This window comes from Bidens hawaiensis, unplaced genomic scaffold, assembly GCF_021521415.1.
Source record: "Bidens hawaiensis isolate Kalapana, Puna unplaced genomic scaffold, B.hawaiensis_p1.1 tig00001685_1, whole genome shotgun sequence".
Classification (NCBI taxonomy): Eukaryota; Viridiplantae; Streptophyta; class Magnoliopsida; order Asterales; family Asteraceae; genus Bidens; species Bidens hawaiensis.
In genome coordinates this window covers 2,893,678-2,913,058 of record NW_027491095.1, presented here as the reverse complement: position 1 = coordinate 2,913,058, position 19,381 = coordinate 2,893,678, and the positions used below count along the sequence as shown (strand labels likewise).

Below are 19,381 nucleotides of genomic sequence, written 5' to 3'. Positions count from 1 at the left end.
GATGAGGTAGAGGAGTTGTCTCGACCACGTGGGAGATCGAGGAAAAATAAGGGGGAAGGTTCGTCGTCAACACGATTCAATACGGAGCCCGTTGAAATAAACGAGTTGGTCGGTCGTTTGGAAACAAATGCCACCGTAATTGGAGCCGACCTTCGAGCATCCAGCAAACAACAAGAAAAGCTGAACCAGACGTTCGAATTAAAACAAATGAAAGACGACTACGAATCCCTCAAAGCGGAGGGGTTTCACGAGGATGCCGCATTATTGATGCAACGCCGACGTGAAAAAATGCGCGAATATTACGGATATTAGTTTCTTTTTTAGTTATGTTTTTTTTTTCTTTAGTTATGTTTTTTAATATTTTTAGTTATGTATTTTTTTTAGTTATGTTTTTTTAATTTTAATGCATTTTTATTTAATTATTTAAATAAATTGGTTTTTATTTAATTAGTTTAATTATAAAAATAAAATAATAAAAAAATACACCGTGGGCCCAACTTGTAGCCCCTACACCATTACACCCCAAAAACAAATTTCCACTCCATGCTGACTGGGCGCTACGTGTCACAATTCGCCCCCAATTGTAGCCACTCCACTACACATAGCCTTAGATGGAAAGTCCTAGGTACAAACGATTCAAACCTAGATAATGACGTTTATTATTTCTGTTTTAAAAAAGTAATTTTGATAATCATAATAATAATAGTAATAGTGGAAACCGACAATAAGAATCTATCTATTCTAATAAAAGACTATCTATTTTTGCCACTTGTCATTCTAATAGCTCTCCTCACATTTTTTTTTACTTATTTCAATATTTGGTCCTTATCTTTTAAGTCATGTCAATATATGAATTCAAGTTTGTTTTTATTATATGTAAATCATAATCGATTCATTTATTAACACTAATGGTGAAATAAGAAAATAAGGAAATATTAAAATTGACGTTACAAGTTTGTTAGAATATAATTTTAAAGTCACTAATTGCAAATTAAAGCAATTAATGGTGCATTATTGTCGAAGAATTTAGATTTGTATGATAAACTACAAATTGTTTTTTAAATTGGGATTCGAGCAACATTGCATAATTTTTTATATAAGATTGGTTTCAAATTTGGATTTAAAATCTTCTCATTTGCATTTGAACTCGGGGAAATGTGTATTTTCTTCATTTTCTCCAAACGTTTTGTATAAATATTGCAAACATAGAGAATACCTATTATACATCTTGGTGTTTAGTATTAAATTATTGAAGTTGATATATTTATAATCTATATGTATACCAATTTACTATATGAAATATATGTAATTTATTTATATGATTTTTTTGTGTAGTATAAAGGGTTTTCGCAATAAGAAATTAATATTTAGTTTTCAATATTTTCTTTTATAATTCAGACCAAAATGCTTCAGAACGTATATTTTCACATTAATTTAAAAAAATAGTTAATCCGGTTAAAAGTCATTTACCATGCTTCCAACAAATCCGAAATCTTTGTTTTATTTTTCTATAAGTTTTTAATATATATATATATATATATATATATATATATATATATATATATATCTAACTATCGATATAATTGTCTACCATAAAATCCTAGGTGTCGCTCTCCGGGTTGTTCCTTCCATTCTCTAGAGCCACCAGATTGCTTGATTTATAGATGGATGCTTCTCGTGCATTTGACCCGAATTCGCGGGTATGGGTCTCACCAAACCCGGATAGTCTTTAAATGAGTTATAACATCTCAATTAATTGTAAAACTATTTCATAAACAAACAATAATTTTCACGGGTCATGGGTCTCACCAATCCCGGATAACCCTTAAACGGGTTATAATATCTCATTTATTTGTGAAATAACCCATTTATTATCAAAGAATAATTTTCACGGGTTATGTATCTTACCAAACTCTACTAGCCCTCAAATGGGTTATAAGATCTCATTTATTGATAAACACTTTCATTATCAAACCCTAATTTAATTTATTTGTTTTACATGTTCTTCGTTGCTGGTCTATCATCTTCATAGTCAGTTAACTTCCAATACTACCTACCATCGTCAACTAAATCAACGCCTCTTTTTTCATTAGACTAATATTTGTATTCATGTTTGTACATTTAAAAAATTCAACATGCTCGTGTTCGTTTATGTTTGTTCATTAAAAAATTAAAAAACCTAAACATCTCAACTGATAAAACCCATTCGTTAAAAAATATAATAACAAACTAATATATATGTATTAAATTAAAACAAAACTATGTTAAAAAATAAAATAATCATCATAAAATAGCGAAACGATTAAAAACAAAACTTTGAATAAACTCCCGTAACACGGGAGGATCAAACTAGTGGTTACATAGATTGGAAAAGATCCCAACCACTAATTCAGACAAGCTTTAGTTTGTACAAACATTTAATTATTTATTTAATTACATACCAAATATCATTATCCATTTACAGGTTTTCTTAAGAGACTAAGGGGCTGTTTGGTTTATTCAGATCTAAATGAGTCAGATTTGAATGAGCCCATGTCCCATTCAGCAACAATAGTAAGTCTGAATGATTCAGACCTAATTTTAACCATTTAGATGTTTTTCTGTTTGGAACCAAACAGTCTGAAGTCTAAATGAATCAGATTTTTACATCTGAATGGTTCCATTCAGATGTAAACAAACAACCCCTAAAGGTGTTTAGCTTTATACAATATATAGCTTACAATTGTATTATTACTTTTTTAATTAATATATATTTCACTTGTAGCTAACCCATCTCAAATAACATTTTTTTGGGTGTTATCTATTACCTGCACTCGTTTTTTATATATGTAATATATATTTATATTTATATATGTAGCATATAAAGAGAGACTCTGATTCATCACACATATTCAAAAATACACCCAACAATTAACTTGGTTCATTAATCTGCTAATAGCTATTTATTTAAGCCAAATCTCAGTGCATATGTTTCACTTCTATATTAATTACTAAGTAGCATGATTAGATTATTATTATTTATAAACATTCCTCCATTTTTGTCAAGGAGATTGAGACAAATAGTTTTGTCACTAGTTAACATATAATTAATAATAGTACGAAAAGAAAATACATAAAGTAGAAAAATACATTGTCTAGATAAAAGGAACTTAAATCTGTTGTGTTTTATATAAACAGATACATTGTATACAATAAAATTTGTCTTATATATGTTGAATTACGTTATTTAATCCAAGATCAAACGCGTAGTTTTGCAGTAATCAAACTAAAGCATAGAAAGCAAGCAAGACTAAAAAAGAGTTCATTTGTTTCTAAAGTTTTTGCACGTTACCAGAATAAACGGTTTAAAATTTAGTTAAAAATGGTTTTTCATTAACTTTACATAAATAAGTATTTTTATATATGAGTAGAATTAATACTACTTTATAATTATAAAATTATATTTTCCATATTAAAACCTTGTGTATCCTGAATAATCTAAGGTTAAAATTAGCCATGCTTACAAGTTACAATTAAGTTAAGTTGCAATGACTACTTACAAGTTTAGTTGCAGTAAACTGCTACTCTACTTTGATTAACTTTGAACTAAATTGTTGTTCACGTTGACCTATAGCTTTTGATAATCATGTACGATTGAAACAATACTTTTAAAGGAAAGGAAATGTAAGTTTCTTTTACTATAAGAATTTAATTGCATTCTAAATACATTTTGAGCAATTTTAATTTTAGCTACAAAATAAAGTAGTGATCACTCTAAATTAGTTCTTCCTATTTTCATGTTACCATTTGGAGATTATGAAAAGGTAAAAATGATAAATAATTTAATAACGAGCCGGTCTCAAGTTTAAAATTTTCTAAAGATATAAAAGAACACTCATTTCTTTGAAAGAAAAATAGATCAAAATCCCTTGTTTAGTAGGATCATAGGTGGAGCAAATTCAACCTGTGTATGTAAATTTTATGTTTCTTTTGGTTTGACCTAGCTTCTTGTTTGGAGTCACTCGTGTCCTAATGAATCTCTGACATTAAAAAAATTGTTCTCTATCCCAAAAAAAACTAATCACATGAGCTCCTGGTGTCATATCAAATTAGAGAATTTTATCTTCCGCGATACAAGCTTTGATTATTGTACCCTAAAAGACATCAGTGAATATGTAGCGAAATATGTTATAAGAGGAACCGTGCATCTGGCGTGGCCTAAATCAATGGTTATAATTCTTATTTGCTTGAATTATGTGATATTTAACTACTATTTATGGTAAAGAAAAAATAGAAATAAAGAAGTCAACAAAGCAACTATATGAAATATATTTTCGTAACTTAATAGATTTTCACCTATATGAAATAGTTGAAAGCAATTGGTCGATCAAAGTGTCACTTTGAAGAAAGAAAAAGAAATAGAAATGATAATGATGATGATATTATGAGTGATATAAGATGGACACTCCACATCTCTAAGTTGGGAGAGATCTTAGCCTCCAAGACATGTAACATGATACAACCCCCACATATTGGGACTACTCAATCTCCCAAGAAGCTACATACCCAATTTCATAATTATTGAGTCCCCACATGCAATTGTTAATGCTACATGAAGGTACAAATAATACATCAAAAAACAAAAGCAAGTGCTTTTGGTAGCAAGTGTCCATCAATAAACCATGACTTCCATATCACAATTCTCCTTATCATTATACTTTACCTCTAACAAATAAAGCAACTAATAAATGAGTCAAAGTGACCTACCAAACTAAATATATATATTAAAGGCCGTCCAAAGCGTATCCAAATGTATATAACCTTTTAAACTATTCTATAAAAGAAACTATAATATCATAGTAATGAGCGAGTAAAAAAATGTTTGCAGTTCATACTCGACTCGTTTGAGATACCCGGATGCTTTATGACAAATATAACTCCCTAATCTTATCATCTAACAAGTTATCAACATCTTGGGTTTCTTATATATATATTCATTTGAACTTGTAATAAAGACCTTCATTAAAACAAGTGATGTTTGTAACAATCATTCACCTAATTTAAGTACAAAATCACTATCTTCCTTCCAATAAAAAATAGTTGCAAGTCAGATCTTTAAAGTACGAACTGATGGTACACTAGGTGTTGTAAACTTTCGAGATAATTAAACTCAAGCTTGCTCAAAAAAAAATTGGAACTCATGTTTATTTTTTGAGTATTGAACGTTTTCGAGAAATTTTGAAAATGTCACGTCACTTAAGTATAAAGTCTACCTTGGTGTTTAAGTCATATGTACTCTTTCAACATATCATAATTAACTACAACAAATATTTAAGTTCAAGTCAAATGCCATGTAAATAAAACTTGTACAGAACAAGTCAAAAGTTACAACAATAATATATGTATGAATTTATCTTATCATGAAATACATGTACTATTTACTAGGGAAGACACTGTAAAAGTATTAAAATATTATATTACATTAACTAGTAAATAATATTACCTATACTAGCTCTCAAATATTTAATGATTCACCTTTGAATCTACCACTGTATTGTAATCAAAATTGTTTTCTTATATATGAGGGGAATCAATCAAAAGAAACTATAATACTATAAGGAGAAACAGCTTATTAGTATTAAATCTGCAGCCAGCCAATTGCAAACAATGGTGACTTTTTCAAGTATACATTAAACAAATATGGTCGATCTTATTTGAGTAATTCGAACGCTAGAGGGGCACTTATAGAGTTATAGGTTCTCTTTGTAGACTACTTTTACCTCATAATATTTACGGTCAAATATTAAAAGGGCTTACATTTTTCAATGTGTGTTACACTTTTACTAGTCACTTTTTATTTTCATATTGTATAGTAACATCTAGTATCTGATAGCTAGTCAAATTTTATGTGTATTTTATGTAAAAGTGACTAATTCATCACACGTATTCAAACAATGATCGTGTTAAAATATTCATCATTTGTTAAACACGTAGCCTCTTCTTGTCAATGTAGTTTATTGTGTTTTAAAAACGTGTTACAAAAATATAGGATCCATGTCTTTTTTCATCCAAATTATATTTTTATCATATTACTTCACATAAACCAGATTAAGTGTACTTTGTGAAAGTACATTAAAAAAATAACATAGTATACAAAAATGATTTAAGACTACAAAATGATGAAGTTTGAAAAAGATCAACACTTGCATTTTTTTTTTCTTTTTTGCTCTTCAAATCATAATTTATAGCACATGTTTAGTTAGTTAAGAATTTAGCACCACCACATCTTAGTCATTGATTTGATAAGATGCTTGGTATTAAGGGTTTAGAGTTTATAAATAGAGAGATAACCTCAGCATGATTAATAGTTTAAATACAGACTTATTTTGTAGTTTTAAACTTTCCTTGTTGACATAAGTTATTTAGCATGATGTGACACAGATATTTTTATTGCATGATAGTTTAGTTGGCTTGTATCTTTCTTGTAAAATCAATTGCTGCGTTTTAACCAAATATATGACGTACAATATTACTGTACAACATATTCTTATCATATTTGTTTAATGTGGAGCGCGAGAGGGGGCGCGTGAGCCCATCCGCTCGCGCCCCGGGGCGCGAGCACCACACCACCGAGGCGCGAGAGAGGCGCGAGAGGGGCGCGAGCACGCAGACCAAGGCAGGCGCAAGGCCAGTCACGGCTGAAAATGGGCGTAAAGTGGGCTTGGGAATGCGTGCATGACCGTTGGGGCTTAGAAATAGAGCCGTTGGCTCTTTAAGTTTATTAAAAAAAAAAATTTTTTCTCTATATAAACCAATATCAACCCAATATCACATACCACACCCAAAATCACATAAAATACTTACCACAACCTCAAAAAAACCCAAAATCACCCCATCTTTCAAACTTTTTTTAAAAACATGGCTGGAAATTGGTACCCAAACCTAGATTCAGATTACAGTTACGACGATTTATGGTCGGCACCGGACCAACCCGATGTTTTATTCGGGGTCGCAACAATCATCCGGCTTTCAACCATCCAACATACAACCGTCTCCTAACTTTGTTGTTCCGGAGACACAAGAACCAGAAGGTGAAGCTGCGGGACAAAGAAGACGCGTCCACCGGAAAAAACAAGTTGCAACGGACGGGTCGGGTTCGGCTTCGACTGGAAAGACGAAACGGAAAACCACTCCGTGGTCATCGGATGAGAAGGAAGCCCTGTGTCGGGCTTGGATAGTCATTTCTGAGGATCGGCGTTGCGGTAATTGTTTTAACGTTTTTAAAAATGATTTTTAATAAAAAAGTTAAATAAAAAAGTTAAATGACTTACAAATTTATTTATGCATTTTGCAGCGGACTACCAAAAGAGCAAGGTCTTTTGGACAAAGGTTAGGGAGACGTTCTATTCGCTCGTTGGGAGTACAGAGCGGAACGCCGATATGATTTCGGGTCGGTGGACCGAAATCAGAAAATTTGTCGGCTTGTTTACTAATCTGTTCAACAGGAACGCCGGTCGTATGAGACCAAGTGGCAGTGACGATTTGGCGGTTTATAATTTCACTGTCGAAGAGTGGAAGCAGGAGTGCCTGCGGAGGTATGGGACGGTGAAGACGTGGGACGGTGTAAAGGTGTGGGAGAGGTTGAGAAGGTGTTCTAAGTGGGTTGAGCTGGTGGCGCCGGACCTTGATGCGGAAGTAGGGCCGAAACGGACTAAAACTAGTTCGTCTGGAGCGTATAGCACTTCCGCCGGGTCGGATTGCCGGGTTGGATTCGACCTAAACGTTGCGGGGGAGGAAACGTCTTCACCGCCGAGGAGGCGGCCATTGGGAAGGGACGCCAGGGGGAAAAAACCGGCTGAGGGGGAAGCCGTAAACATCACCGATCTTGTTGAATCCCTCAATAAATTCAACAAAACCATGGAGGTGGTCTCTAATGATAAAAAGGAAAAAAAAAGAATGAGAGATTTGGACTTCCTTACAAGAGACTTCAGTAACCTAAATCCGGTCGACCAAATGCTGATGGAAAAACAAAAGGAACGTATCCGGAAGAGGTTGATCGAAGAAGACCAAGCCGAAGAATAAGAATAATGTTTTTTTTTAGTACTTTAATTTTTTTTTTAGATATTAATGTGTTTTTTTAATTAATGTGTGTTTTTTTAAATAATTTATGAGTTTTTTTAATAATACGTTTTTTTAATACATTTATAAAAAAAAACCGCTCGCGCCCCCTCTCGCGCCCCTCCACACCAGGGCCCGGGGCGCGAGCACCACAACCAACACCCATCTTATCAAATTTCTCTCTCTGCCACACGTCACAATATTATTGGCTGGAGCCCCACTCGCGCCCCCCACACCCCTCAGCCTAACAGAAACCCATTATCCCGGTAGTCAGTAACTATTAATCATTCTTATTCAAATTCGTTACCTATTTTACCGTGATCTTGCAGTATTATTTATTTTATTCAAAACCCTTCATACTCTGTTTCTATTTTGTTGTTTTCAAAAATGGAAAGATTTTGGAAACTGGCGGCTGCTGCTATATTATTAACAATTGGCCACAATTCGAGTGTTTGTTGGTCTTTAAACACTGAAGGTGTGGTGGGTTTTAAACCAATTGTGGATTCTGTTTTGATTTTATATTAAAGTTTTGATATTTATCATTCATTTATGGGTTTTGCAGGGTTGGCTTTGTTGAGGTTTAGAGAACAAATTGAGTCGGACCCATTTGGGGTTTTGGAGAATTGGAATCATGTGACGTGGCGGATTTGGGCCATTGTTTTTGGTTTGGAGTTGAGTGTTCTGATGGGAAAGTGGTGATCTTGTAAGCTTTTGTTACTTGTTATTGTTTTTGTCTGTTAGGTGTTCGATCTTATGTCTAGCTGAGCTTTTTAATTTTATTATAAGCTACTGTTTTAAAAGAAACTTTAATCTAGCTTCTTGCTAGTATTCTGTAATAATATAAAAACCTTGTTTTTAAACAAAATAAGTGCATGTTAGGTGTTAGATCAAATGCCTAGCTGACCTGAACAACTGTAATTATCCGGTTTGTAGATCGGGTCGGGCATGATTTGAGTCCATGTTACTTATTATTATTATTATTATTATTATTATTATTATTATTATTATTATTGTAATAACAGGAATTTGAGAGATCTATGTCTTGGAGGAACACTTTCACCTGAGCTTGGAAAGCTAAGAAATATGAAATCCCTGTGAGCATCCATGGTTGATGATTTGATATTTTTTTGTTTTTCGGTCACTCGTCATGTTTTAATTAATGGTTTGTGTGTTATATGCGCAGTGTTTTACGAAATAATTCGTTTAATGGAACGATTCCACGAGAAATTGGAGATTTGAAGGAGCTAGAAATGTTGGATTTGGGATATAATAACTTTACCGGGACATTCCCGTCTGATCTTGTCAATAACCTATCGATTCTGTGAGTTGTACTTTCGGCTATAAATATTTTAACATGTTCTTTCTTTCTTTATTTTTTTTTTTTGCTGACTCGGTTCATATATGGTTGTTGATGCAGTTTATTGGATAATAACAACTTTCTTGATACTTTAACCCCTGAAGTACATAATCTTAAGACGCTTTCCGAGTTTCAAGTAGATGAAAACCAACTCACGAGATTCAAAAATGATGCTAGATGTAACGACAGATCAAATTCTTGGTAAGTGCTTTACATAGAGGTGACAAATGGATGGGACGGGTCGAGTTGAACTGACCCGAAAGGCCAAAACTACCTTTATTCAAAAAGTGGACTTTTTTTAATGGAAAATTAGCTTGTCAAATGTAATCATCTATAGTTATGATTTAGAAGGTTTCATGCATTAACAGTCCATAATCGACCCACTAATAAGCAAGCGGGTCGAAATTACCACCTAGACACCTTACGGTTTGACTTTTCAGAAAACTAAGCTAGTTTCCAACTTCAAATCCGATATGCAACAATACCCGTATCGAATCTTTAATCAAAATATTCAAAATCTTGTTTTTTTTGTTCTTATAGGAATATTATTCAAACCGGTGAGGCTACTGAAAGGAAGTTGTTGCAAGTCTCACCATCATCGTTATCTTCACCGTCACCATCACCATCACCAACACCATCACCGTCACCATCACCGCTAGGTGTACCGACATCATCAATATCATTTCCCCCGTCACAAACAGACGCCCCTTCGCTGCCACCAGTAATTCCACCATTGCCAATTTTCCCGCCAGCAAGTCCACCAGTTGAGATCAAACCCGCATTGGCTCCTTCACCTGTTTTGGCTCCAAATTTTATAAAGAAACATTCAAACCATCACAAGGTTTTAATCTGGTCCGGGGTGATCGGGGGTTCAATATTTATATTTCTTACGGCTTTTGGTTTTGTTTTCTTGAAAAAGAATAAAGTCGTTACGGTTAACCCGTTTGCTACTGGGTTAAGTGGGCAACTTCAGAAAGCATTCACAACAGGTCATTTCTTCTTTTTTTCTAGTAAAATAAAAAATAAAAAGTAGTTTCAAAGAAAATGTGTCAAACTGGTTGGTGAGAATTGCAGCCCTGAATTATTATTAGTTTAGTGATTGTAATCATATTTGACATTAACCATGTCAAAAATTACAGCCCTGGTTTTTGACCCGTTAGTAAACGAGCGGGGCATGTTCGTGTTTATTTGTTTAACTTTAATTGAACAAACAATCAAACAAGAATAGTTGACAAACAGAGTTTTCTTGTTCTTGTTCGTTTGTTTAGAAAATGGTCGTGCTTATATTCGTTCGTTAATAGTATAAACGAACAGTTCTCAAACATAAATGAACCTTACTAAACATAGATGAACAAACATAAACGAGCAAACGCCAATTAAAAGTAAACGTGAACATCAATATGTTGGCCTTAAAATTAATGAAACTAGACTTAGCCGTAATGTTAATAATTTAATTCCATAAAACTACAGTAAATTGTAATGAGTAAAAAAATAATAAATGAATATATAAACGAACTTAAGCAGACGTAAATTAACGAACAAAAAGTGTTCATGGCTGTTCGTTCGTTTAACTAAATGAACAAAAAGTTTTCTTCGTATTCGTTCTTATATTAATCAAACATACATAAACGAACTTTCCATTGAACGGTTCACTGAACGTTCGGTTCGTTTACAGGCCTACATCTAACCTCTAACATTTAACATCTGTACTTCAGGTGTTCCGAGTCTACAACGCGCAGAACTTATAACAGCTTGCGAAGATTTTAGTAATATAATTGGATCAATGTTAGACGGAACTGTTTACAAAGGTACACTTTCAAACGGGGTTGAAATAGCCGTCACATCGACTGCAATAACATCAGTTAAAGATTGGAACAAGAAACTAGAAACCCAGTTCAGAAACAAGGTTAGAAACCTAGTACCACACAAATCTTGTTTAATCTTCATTTAAAAATCAAATCTTTGGTGGTGGTTTGTTTTTCAGATAGAAATGTTGTCAAAGGTGAATCACAAGAATTTTGTGAATCTTATTGGGTATTGTGAAGAACAAAAACCTTTCACAAGAATGATGGTTTTTGAGTATGCTCCAAATGGAACTCTGTTTGAGCACTTGCACGGTAAGTTACTCTGGTCAACTTTGACTTTTGACTTTTTCATCGCCTTCATTATATTAAACGATTAGATCATATTCCTACGTATGTTCTAATATTTTAAGTTCTTATAATAATCAGAATAGATTAAGATAATTTTATTAATATGTGTTATGATGACCTTAATCTTGGTTTGAGTTCTTGGTCAATTATTTGACCTTTTCATCTTCATCAGATTATTGAATCAATTATGCATGTTAGCCAATAATGCATGTTATTTAAGAAACTTTTGATGACCTTTATAATCTAAATAGCATCAAGAATAATGTTTATCTGATGAGTGATGACAGCTGGCATACATCTAGATCACATGCAGTTAACAGGATTAGGTGGTGATTCATCATTATTGACCATTTTAATTTTATATATTAAATTTCAAATAAAATGATTCAAGAGGTTTTATGCACTATACAATTTGGGCAAATTTTGACCCACTTGCCAGTTGAAGGGTCAAAACTGCCACATGTACTTTGCGCAAGTTTTGACCTGTTGATCCGTTTGACTTAGTTGCCACATGTAGTAATGAATATCTATACAATTTTGACAAATTTTGACCTGTTTGACCAGTTAAAGAAGCAGAACATTTGGATTGGTCAACACGATTACGCATAGCTATGGGTGTTGCATACTGCTTGGAATATTTACACCAACTCGACCCGCCCATTGCTCATAAAAACCTAAAATCATCATCTATATATCTAACCGAAGATTATGCAGCCAAAATCTCAATTTCAGCTTCTGGGATGCAACAAAAACAGGCCCCACAAGAACTGAGCTTTTGGAGACGCCACTGTCAACCCCACAAACCAATGTCTACAGTTTTGGTGTGATATTGTTTGAACTCATTACCGGTAAGATGGTTAATGATTCTCTCGAAAATTTGGTATCAGAGTTTTTGAGAACTGAACAGCCCGTTACAAGTTTAGTGGATCCGAGTTTGAGCGCGTTTGAGAACCATATGATTAACGGGCTTTTTGAAGTGGTGAAAATGTGTGTTGTTTCTGACCCGAATCAAAGGCCCATTATGAGAGAGGTTACGGGTCGGTTGAAGGAGATTACTGACGTGGCACCTGAAAGTGCGATACCAAGAGCTTCTCCGCTTTGGTGGGCTGAACTTGAGATCTTATCGTCTACAGAGTCAACCTAAAAAGATTGGAGCTGTTATTCATTTTGTATCTATTATCTTTTGGACCTAAGTTTTCTGTATATATATTATTAATAAGTATTTCATTTGTTCATCTTTAAAACCTTTGTAACCTGATAATCACCTCAATTTATAATAACAAAAGAGAGTTTTGAAGTTTATATTCAGAAATATATGAAGAAACAATGACTTTACACCATACAAGATTCCCAAGGGTGATATGTGTGAAATTCCCTTTTTACCCCTCTACAATTTGATAATCACCTCAATTTATAACAACAAAAGAGAATCTTGAAGTCTACATTCAGAAATTTATGATGAAACAATGATTTTACAGCATACAACATACAACAAGATTCTCAAGGGGGGTATGCGTGTAATTCCCTTTTCTACCCTTCTTTACAACCCTAATCAACATTCAAATCCATGTAACATGCTCCTTGAACCATACCTTATGAACTCCTCTCCTGTTCTGTCCCTCTTTTATCATCATTCCAAGCACAAATGACGAATCTGCAGTTGTAATTGAACCAATGGAGGGCGTAAACGTGTAATTGAACCAATGAAGGGCATAAGCGCCTTTTTACGCCCTTCATGTATAGAACTCAGCAGATTCTTTTAGCGTTCGGTTATAAAGCTCGAGTGTCTCTTTATGATTAGGATCTAAACAAAGTGCTGCTTCACAATCTCTTAAAGCCAGGTCAAAATCACTCATTGACTCATAAAACGCTGCTCGAAGATGCAACATTTGCAGCTCGGGTTTAAACGCTATGGCTTTTGTAAGCTCTTCAACAGCTTCAGTTTCCTTTTGTTCATCCATTAACACTGGTAGAAAAATAATGAAGTTCATAACTAATCTTTTATTGTCAAATTTATAATAATGAAATAATGGAATGGGGAGGGATATTTTGAGAACTTGATGAGTTGTAAGAACTTTAAGAACTCAATTTTGGACCACACATTTAATTAAATCAGTTTGAATATGTGGCTGAGATTAAATTTAATTAAAAAATGAATCAGGAGAGAGAATAAATATTTTTGATAATTACACAAGTTTAAATGTTCGTTACACATGTGTAATAAGTCGATTCGGCTTGTAAAAAATTACGGTAATTTTTTGTACATTACTTACACTTGCGTATTACACATGTGTAAAAAAAATTCAAAAAATTTTTTTTGTTACGTTGAGTTCTTTCGAGTTCTTAAAGCTCAAAGCGGTTCTCAAATGAAATCAATCCATAATGGAATATACCTGCAGCTCTATATCTATATGGGTAAGTTCTGAGTGGATCCAACTGAGTTGCCATATATAAATCATTAACAGCATTGTCACGATCACTATATTCGGAACGTTTTTCATGAGCAGACGCATTATTTTCTGCCTTTTCAATTAGTTTTGTCATTTCATCATATGCGGCTTTTCTGTCGTCTTTTAAAGAATACACACGTGCCAACCCTTGATGGGCTCTGGTGTGTTTTATATCAAGTGCATTTATGTAACAATCTGCAGCAAGATCATGTTTCCCACAGTCCACATATATACTTCCTAGATTATTTAGTGCCTGCAAAAGAAAAAAAAAGACAATTTTACCCTTTTCTTTATCTTTCTGTTCCATGTAAAGATGACATTTTAATAGACTAAATTTTGAACAGCTCGATTTGGGAATGTTTCAGTTATTTTTAATACACAAAAAGATTCAAAAGTTTATTTCTAATATATACAACGATTCAGATTGGGGCAGTTTACAAAAGAAAAGGTAAAATTATCAAACTTTTTTTAGAAAAAATGATTGAACTTTCAAGAAATTATGTGACTTGCATTGCTGACATGTCATTCGAAAACCAGATAAGTTAGAAAGTTTCAAACTTTCAACATATTATGTGACTTGCATTGTTGACATGGCACTTGAAACTAGAACTTAGAAAGTCTCAAGACTTTTCAAGAAATTATGTAAGTTGGATTGTTGACATGGCACTAGAAAACCGGATAAGTTAGAGTCTAAAAACTTTCAGGAAATTATGTGACTTCATCGCTGACATGGCACAACTGGATAAGATAGAACTCTAGAAGCCTCAAACTTTCAACAAATTATGTGACTTGCATTGGTGACATGACAATGGAAAAGGGGATAAGTTAGAAAGTCTCAATCTTTTAAGAAATTGCGTGACTTGATTGCTGACATGACACACTTGATAGCCTGATAAATTAGGAAGTCCAAAATTTTAAGAAATTATGTGACTTGCATTGCTGACATGGCACTTGAAACCGGATAAGTTCAAAGGTTTCATGCTTTTTTCGAGTAAAAAATAATTCAGTTAACAGTACTATTGTTTTTGTATTAATAATTATATGTATTATTAATAAATATTTATAAATGGATTAGAAACGTTTATAGGTCAATCGACATGCAAAAAGCGACTTTTTAACCTGAACCCACTATAACCCATGGCCTGATCGGCCCAGCCCACCCATCTTGCCACGTAACACTTACTTGTCCTTTCCGAAGGCCGTCTGAAGGACATTTAAGAGCATCAATAAGAAGTTGAATAACAACAGAAGAGGAATCAGGATCAAGTGATGCATCTGCAAGTGTATATGCTTTAAGAAAATACGCTTCAAATGATCTTTGAATTGATATCGATTCTTCGGCTTTCGATAAAGCTTCTTCACGATATCCTGTATCGTATAAAATCCATCCTTCATAAACGAGTCGTTCATGCTTTGCGGTTGCAAGATTTCTAGCTAATCGTAAGCTCCGCATGGCCGCCTTTTGGCAGTTTAATCTGTTATGGCCAATATGTAAAATGTTATATTTAAAATATCATAACAAAACTTTAAGAGTCAAATGCAAGAAATAGCAATTTATTATCATGTTCTTTTCTTGTAATAATAACATACTTTCATTCATTTATTTGTTAAGAGTAAATTACACCAATCGTTTGACGGTATGTAAAAATTTCAGCTTTCGTTCTTAACTATGAGAAACTACAGCTATATTCTCTACTGTTTACTCAGCCGTCACCATTTCATCTTTGGCTTGGTAGTCTGTTAGTTTTGGACATTAATTTTATCAAAATGACCAATTTATACTCTGTTTAAAAAAATTATGTTTTGTTTGATAATTTTTTGATAATTTAAAGCAGTCACCTTTTCAACCCTGTTACTTTTGGACCTTAATTTTATTGAAATAACCATTTTACCCTCTGTTTAAAAAAATCATGTGTTGTTTAATAATTTAAAGCCGTCGCCATTTCATCCCTAGCATGAATGTCCGTTAGTTTGGACGTCAATTTTATTGAAATGACCATTTTACCCTCCACTTTAAATACTTTTGTTTGATAATTCAAATGACAGATGTTACAACAGTTTTCCAATTACACGTTAGGATCAAAGTACACATGGAATTTCCATGTGTACAATGACACAGCGTAAACAGGGAAACTGGTGCCACATCAGCAAATGGATAAATGAATGAAAGTAGGTAGTTATTATAAGAAAACAAACAAAATGGGAATAAATTGCTATAGTTAAGGAAAGAAAATGTGCTATAAAAAGAAATTAAATGAAAGTAGGTTGTCATTTATTGCATTCAAAAATAAGAAAAATATATTTTTAAATATGGAAATTACCTTAAAAGAAGTAAAGATTGTCTGAACCTTAAAAGACTCTTTCCCGGATCATGAGCCATCATTTGATGTATTATAGCAAGTGAACCAATATCATCAATATAGGACCACCTATCATAAAGCTGCAACCAACAATCAGCAGGACTCCACTGTTTGACCCGTTGACTCAATAAGTCAACCATATAATCACCCCTCATTTTACCATGAAATATCATATAACAAGGCTCTAAACTCAACAACGCCCGAATATCCGTCATTGCAGATTGATAATCTTCAGCAACAAGATAAAACCACGCCCTTAATTCAAGACAATCGGGTGAAACCTTAAACCGAATGATATTATTGATTTCTTGAATCGCCTCATTGATTAAATTCTCACCCACCATTGATACAGCTCGATACTTATACGGGTATGCGAGTGTCGGGTCTAATTTGGTAGCTAGTTCCAAATCTTGAATCTTTTTACTTCCAAGATTGTATAAAGATCTTTCTTGATACATCCACCCGTTCGGTCGCTTACAATCTGATATGATCTTGTTGATTAAATCCCGTGCAAGATACGTTTTTCCTTGTTTATACAGTGATCGAGCAATACCCGTTGCAGAATAAACGTGACCCAATTCATAGGCTGCCTCAAAACAACTTTGTGCGGTTTTATAATCTTCTCTTTCGAATAACAAAACACCTAACTGATGAAACGCAAGCGTTTTCTGCCATTCTTCTGTTGCGAACTCGATTAATCGTTCTAACAATACGACCGCGTTTGATGACGTCATCTTCTCATCCATGGCTACTTGTGTGAGAAGATAGTATAGTAAAAAAGAAGTATGATTAACCATGGTTAACTTCTCTATACATTCAGGGGTAGTAAACAAGGTTAAAACTTTGGGATTGTTTAATGAATTTGGAAGCTCTCTTAATATAACTTGTAAACACGAAGCTACAAGAAGACTCGCGCTGTCTTCAAAACCGTATTCGATGAATATTAACGCTTCATCAACCGTGGAAACTAACGAGGATAGATAAACTTCACAGGCAGATTTCATCTCCTCACAGCAGAATTTCTGTGAAAATGATAGAATCTCTAAAATTATATTCGGAGGAACGAAATCGGGTAACTTTTTCGTTCGACTAAACATTTCAACACCTCGCATTGCCTCCACAGACATCCCAATTTGGGAAAAATCAATACTTTGTTTCGATGATTCGACAAAACTACCGTATAATAACGTGTTTAACGGGCTAGATAACGAAGCTATTTTGGGTCTAACACAATTAATTACCTCATTCCCAATGCTGAAATGTACAGTTTCTGCTTCATTAATGCCATCATCAGCCACGCATTTATTACCCGTATCAATAAGAACATTAACTTTCATTGAGGCATTTTCACAAACACAATGACAACAATCAAAACTGTTCCCAATCAAACCCGATTTCGGCCCGTCAACAACCTTACTGCCATCATCAGCCGCGCATTTATTAACTTTCATTGAGGCATTTTCACAAACACATTGTGTGCAATCAAAACTATTCCCAATCAAAGTCAATTTCGGGCACTCAAGAGCCTTACCGATACAATCCATACCCGAGATCCCAACGAGCTCATCCTCTCGCCTTTCGTACCGCAGCCAAGCCGACAACACGACCTTCGAATGCACATCACCCGCATACTCTCGAGCCGACTGCAAACTCCTCCGAAGCAGTTTCGGGTCACCAACAGCACACAACAACGCATACTGCTCCAAATACAACCCACAGGCATCCGGGTCAGAACCCGATTCATGACCCGAATGCAAGATTCTCCGGTAAAGATCGGAAACAGAGTCAACAAAGTCAAGGTAGGTTAAAACCCGGTCAATTGGGGGTTGAATTAGGTTGAAATCGGGTAAGCCGTATGGAAGATGTGATTTAGAATAGTCGTCAGTGTTGGAAGAAGATGACAAGATGGAATTGATGGTCAAGGCGTGGACTTGGGTGGGTTTTTTGCAGCGGTCTTTGAGCTTTGAGCCGCCGGATTTGATGGTGGTTGTGAACTGACGGAGTAAGTTGACCACTTTGGCTGACCTGGGTGTTGATGATGAAGATGATGAACAGTCATCGTAATTAGTTGACGAGATCGGCATAATAATAATAATAATAATAATAATAATAATAATATTAAGTGGGCGTTGGATTATTATTATTATTGATTAAAGGTTAAAATGTAGCCGGAGTTGAAGAGCATTGGGACAGTGGTGATCAGTGCGTGCATCCGTGATTGTATTGTATGAGAGAGAAAGAGAAAGAAAGAAAGAAAGAAAGAAAGAACATGTTTAAAAAGATTATTATTATTATTATTATTATTATTATTATTATGATTTATTTTCTATCAACATTATTTGTTAAATCTTGCCAAAAGATTCGTGGGTGTAGAAGATTTTGGAGTGTTATTCAATATGGAAATTTAATAAATGAACAGAAAGAGTACTAGTTAGATGATTATAACACTAATTACAAGTGAGTTGTGTTTTTTTAAGGTAAGTTTCTTGGACTTTTTAAGTATTGAATTCAGGATTTTTGATTGTTTAATTATCTTTGCTTTACTACCATTGGGTCACAAATCCTATAACTAACTATAGGTGTTTTTTTTATGTTTTTTATTTATGTATAAACATGTATGTATCGTATGAAGTAATCGAATTTTGAGAAGAGCGAAGGTGAGGAAAAGAGAGGATGAGATGGATAAGAAAGGAGAGAGACCCGTTCATGGTCCAAGACGAATCAAACGAATTATGTAAGTGGAGAGATGAGAGATGATTTATTTTTATGGATGTAGAATTATGTAAGTGGAGAGAGTAGAGATGATTTATTTTTATGGATGTAGGAGGAAAGTTTTTAGGTTATAAGAAGTGGTAACTAACCACATAGGAATATCGTGTGACACGTGACGTTTCAATTAACAATAAATAATTTTTCAAAAAATGGTGTAATTGGTAAAAAAAAAAGTCTCAAAACCCCCTTATA

General features: G+C 33.9%; 1 protein-coding gene and 1 pseudogene across 2 annotated transcripts; one reads left to right on the top strand and one right to left on the bottom strand.

The window, feature by feature from the left end:
* The first annotated feature begins 8,469 nt into the window (after positions 1-8,469).
* On the top strand, positions 8,470-12,902 carry LOC143593403 (inactive receptor-like serine/threonine-protein kinase At2g40270; annotated as a pseudogene). The gene is made up of 9 exons (XR_013146097.1): positions 8,470-8,572; positions 8,660-8,800; positions 9,120-9,191; positions 9,281-9,418; positions 9,515-9,655; positions 9,995-10,443; positions 11,170-11,360; positions 11,439-11,571; positions 12,172-12,902. The product of XR_013146097.1 is annotated as an inactive receptor-like serine/threonine-protein kinase At2g40270 (transcript).
* Positions 12,903-12,966: 64 nt separating this feature from the next.
* Positions 12,967-18,515, bottom strand: LOC143593394 (ethylene-overproduction protein 1-like). Its single transcript, XM_077073039.1, has 4 exons — positions 16,379-18,515; positions 15,241-15,532; positions 14,001-14,310; positions 12,967-13,573 (listed from the first exon to the last, which is right to left on the bottom strand). Exons 1-4 carry the CDS (start codon positions 18,499-18,501, stop codon positions 13,341-13,343), a joined length of 2,958 nt encoding a protein of 985 aa, XP_076929154.1. The 5' UTR covers positions 18,502-18,515; the 3' UTR covers positions 12,967-13,340.
* Positions 18,516-19,381: the final 866 nt, after the last annotated feature.

Excerpts from the sequence above, each read along its gene's own strand:
- LOC143593394 (XM_077073039.1), bottom strand. The coding sequence starts at position 18,501 with ATGCCGATCTCGTCAACTAATTACGATGACTGTTCATCATCTTCATCA. Across the intron at positions 15,533-16,378 it reads CAATCTTTACTTCTTTTAAG|ATTAAACTGCCAAAAGGCGG; the intron begins GTAATTTCCATA and ends TGGCCATAACAG. Across the intron at positions 14,311-15,240 it reads ACGGCCTTCGGAAAGGACAA|GCACTAAATAATCTAGGAAG; the intron begins GTAAGTGTTACG and ends TTTCTTTTGCAG.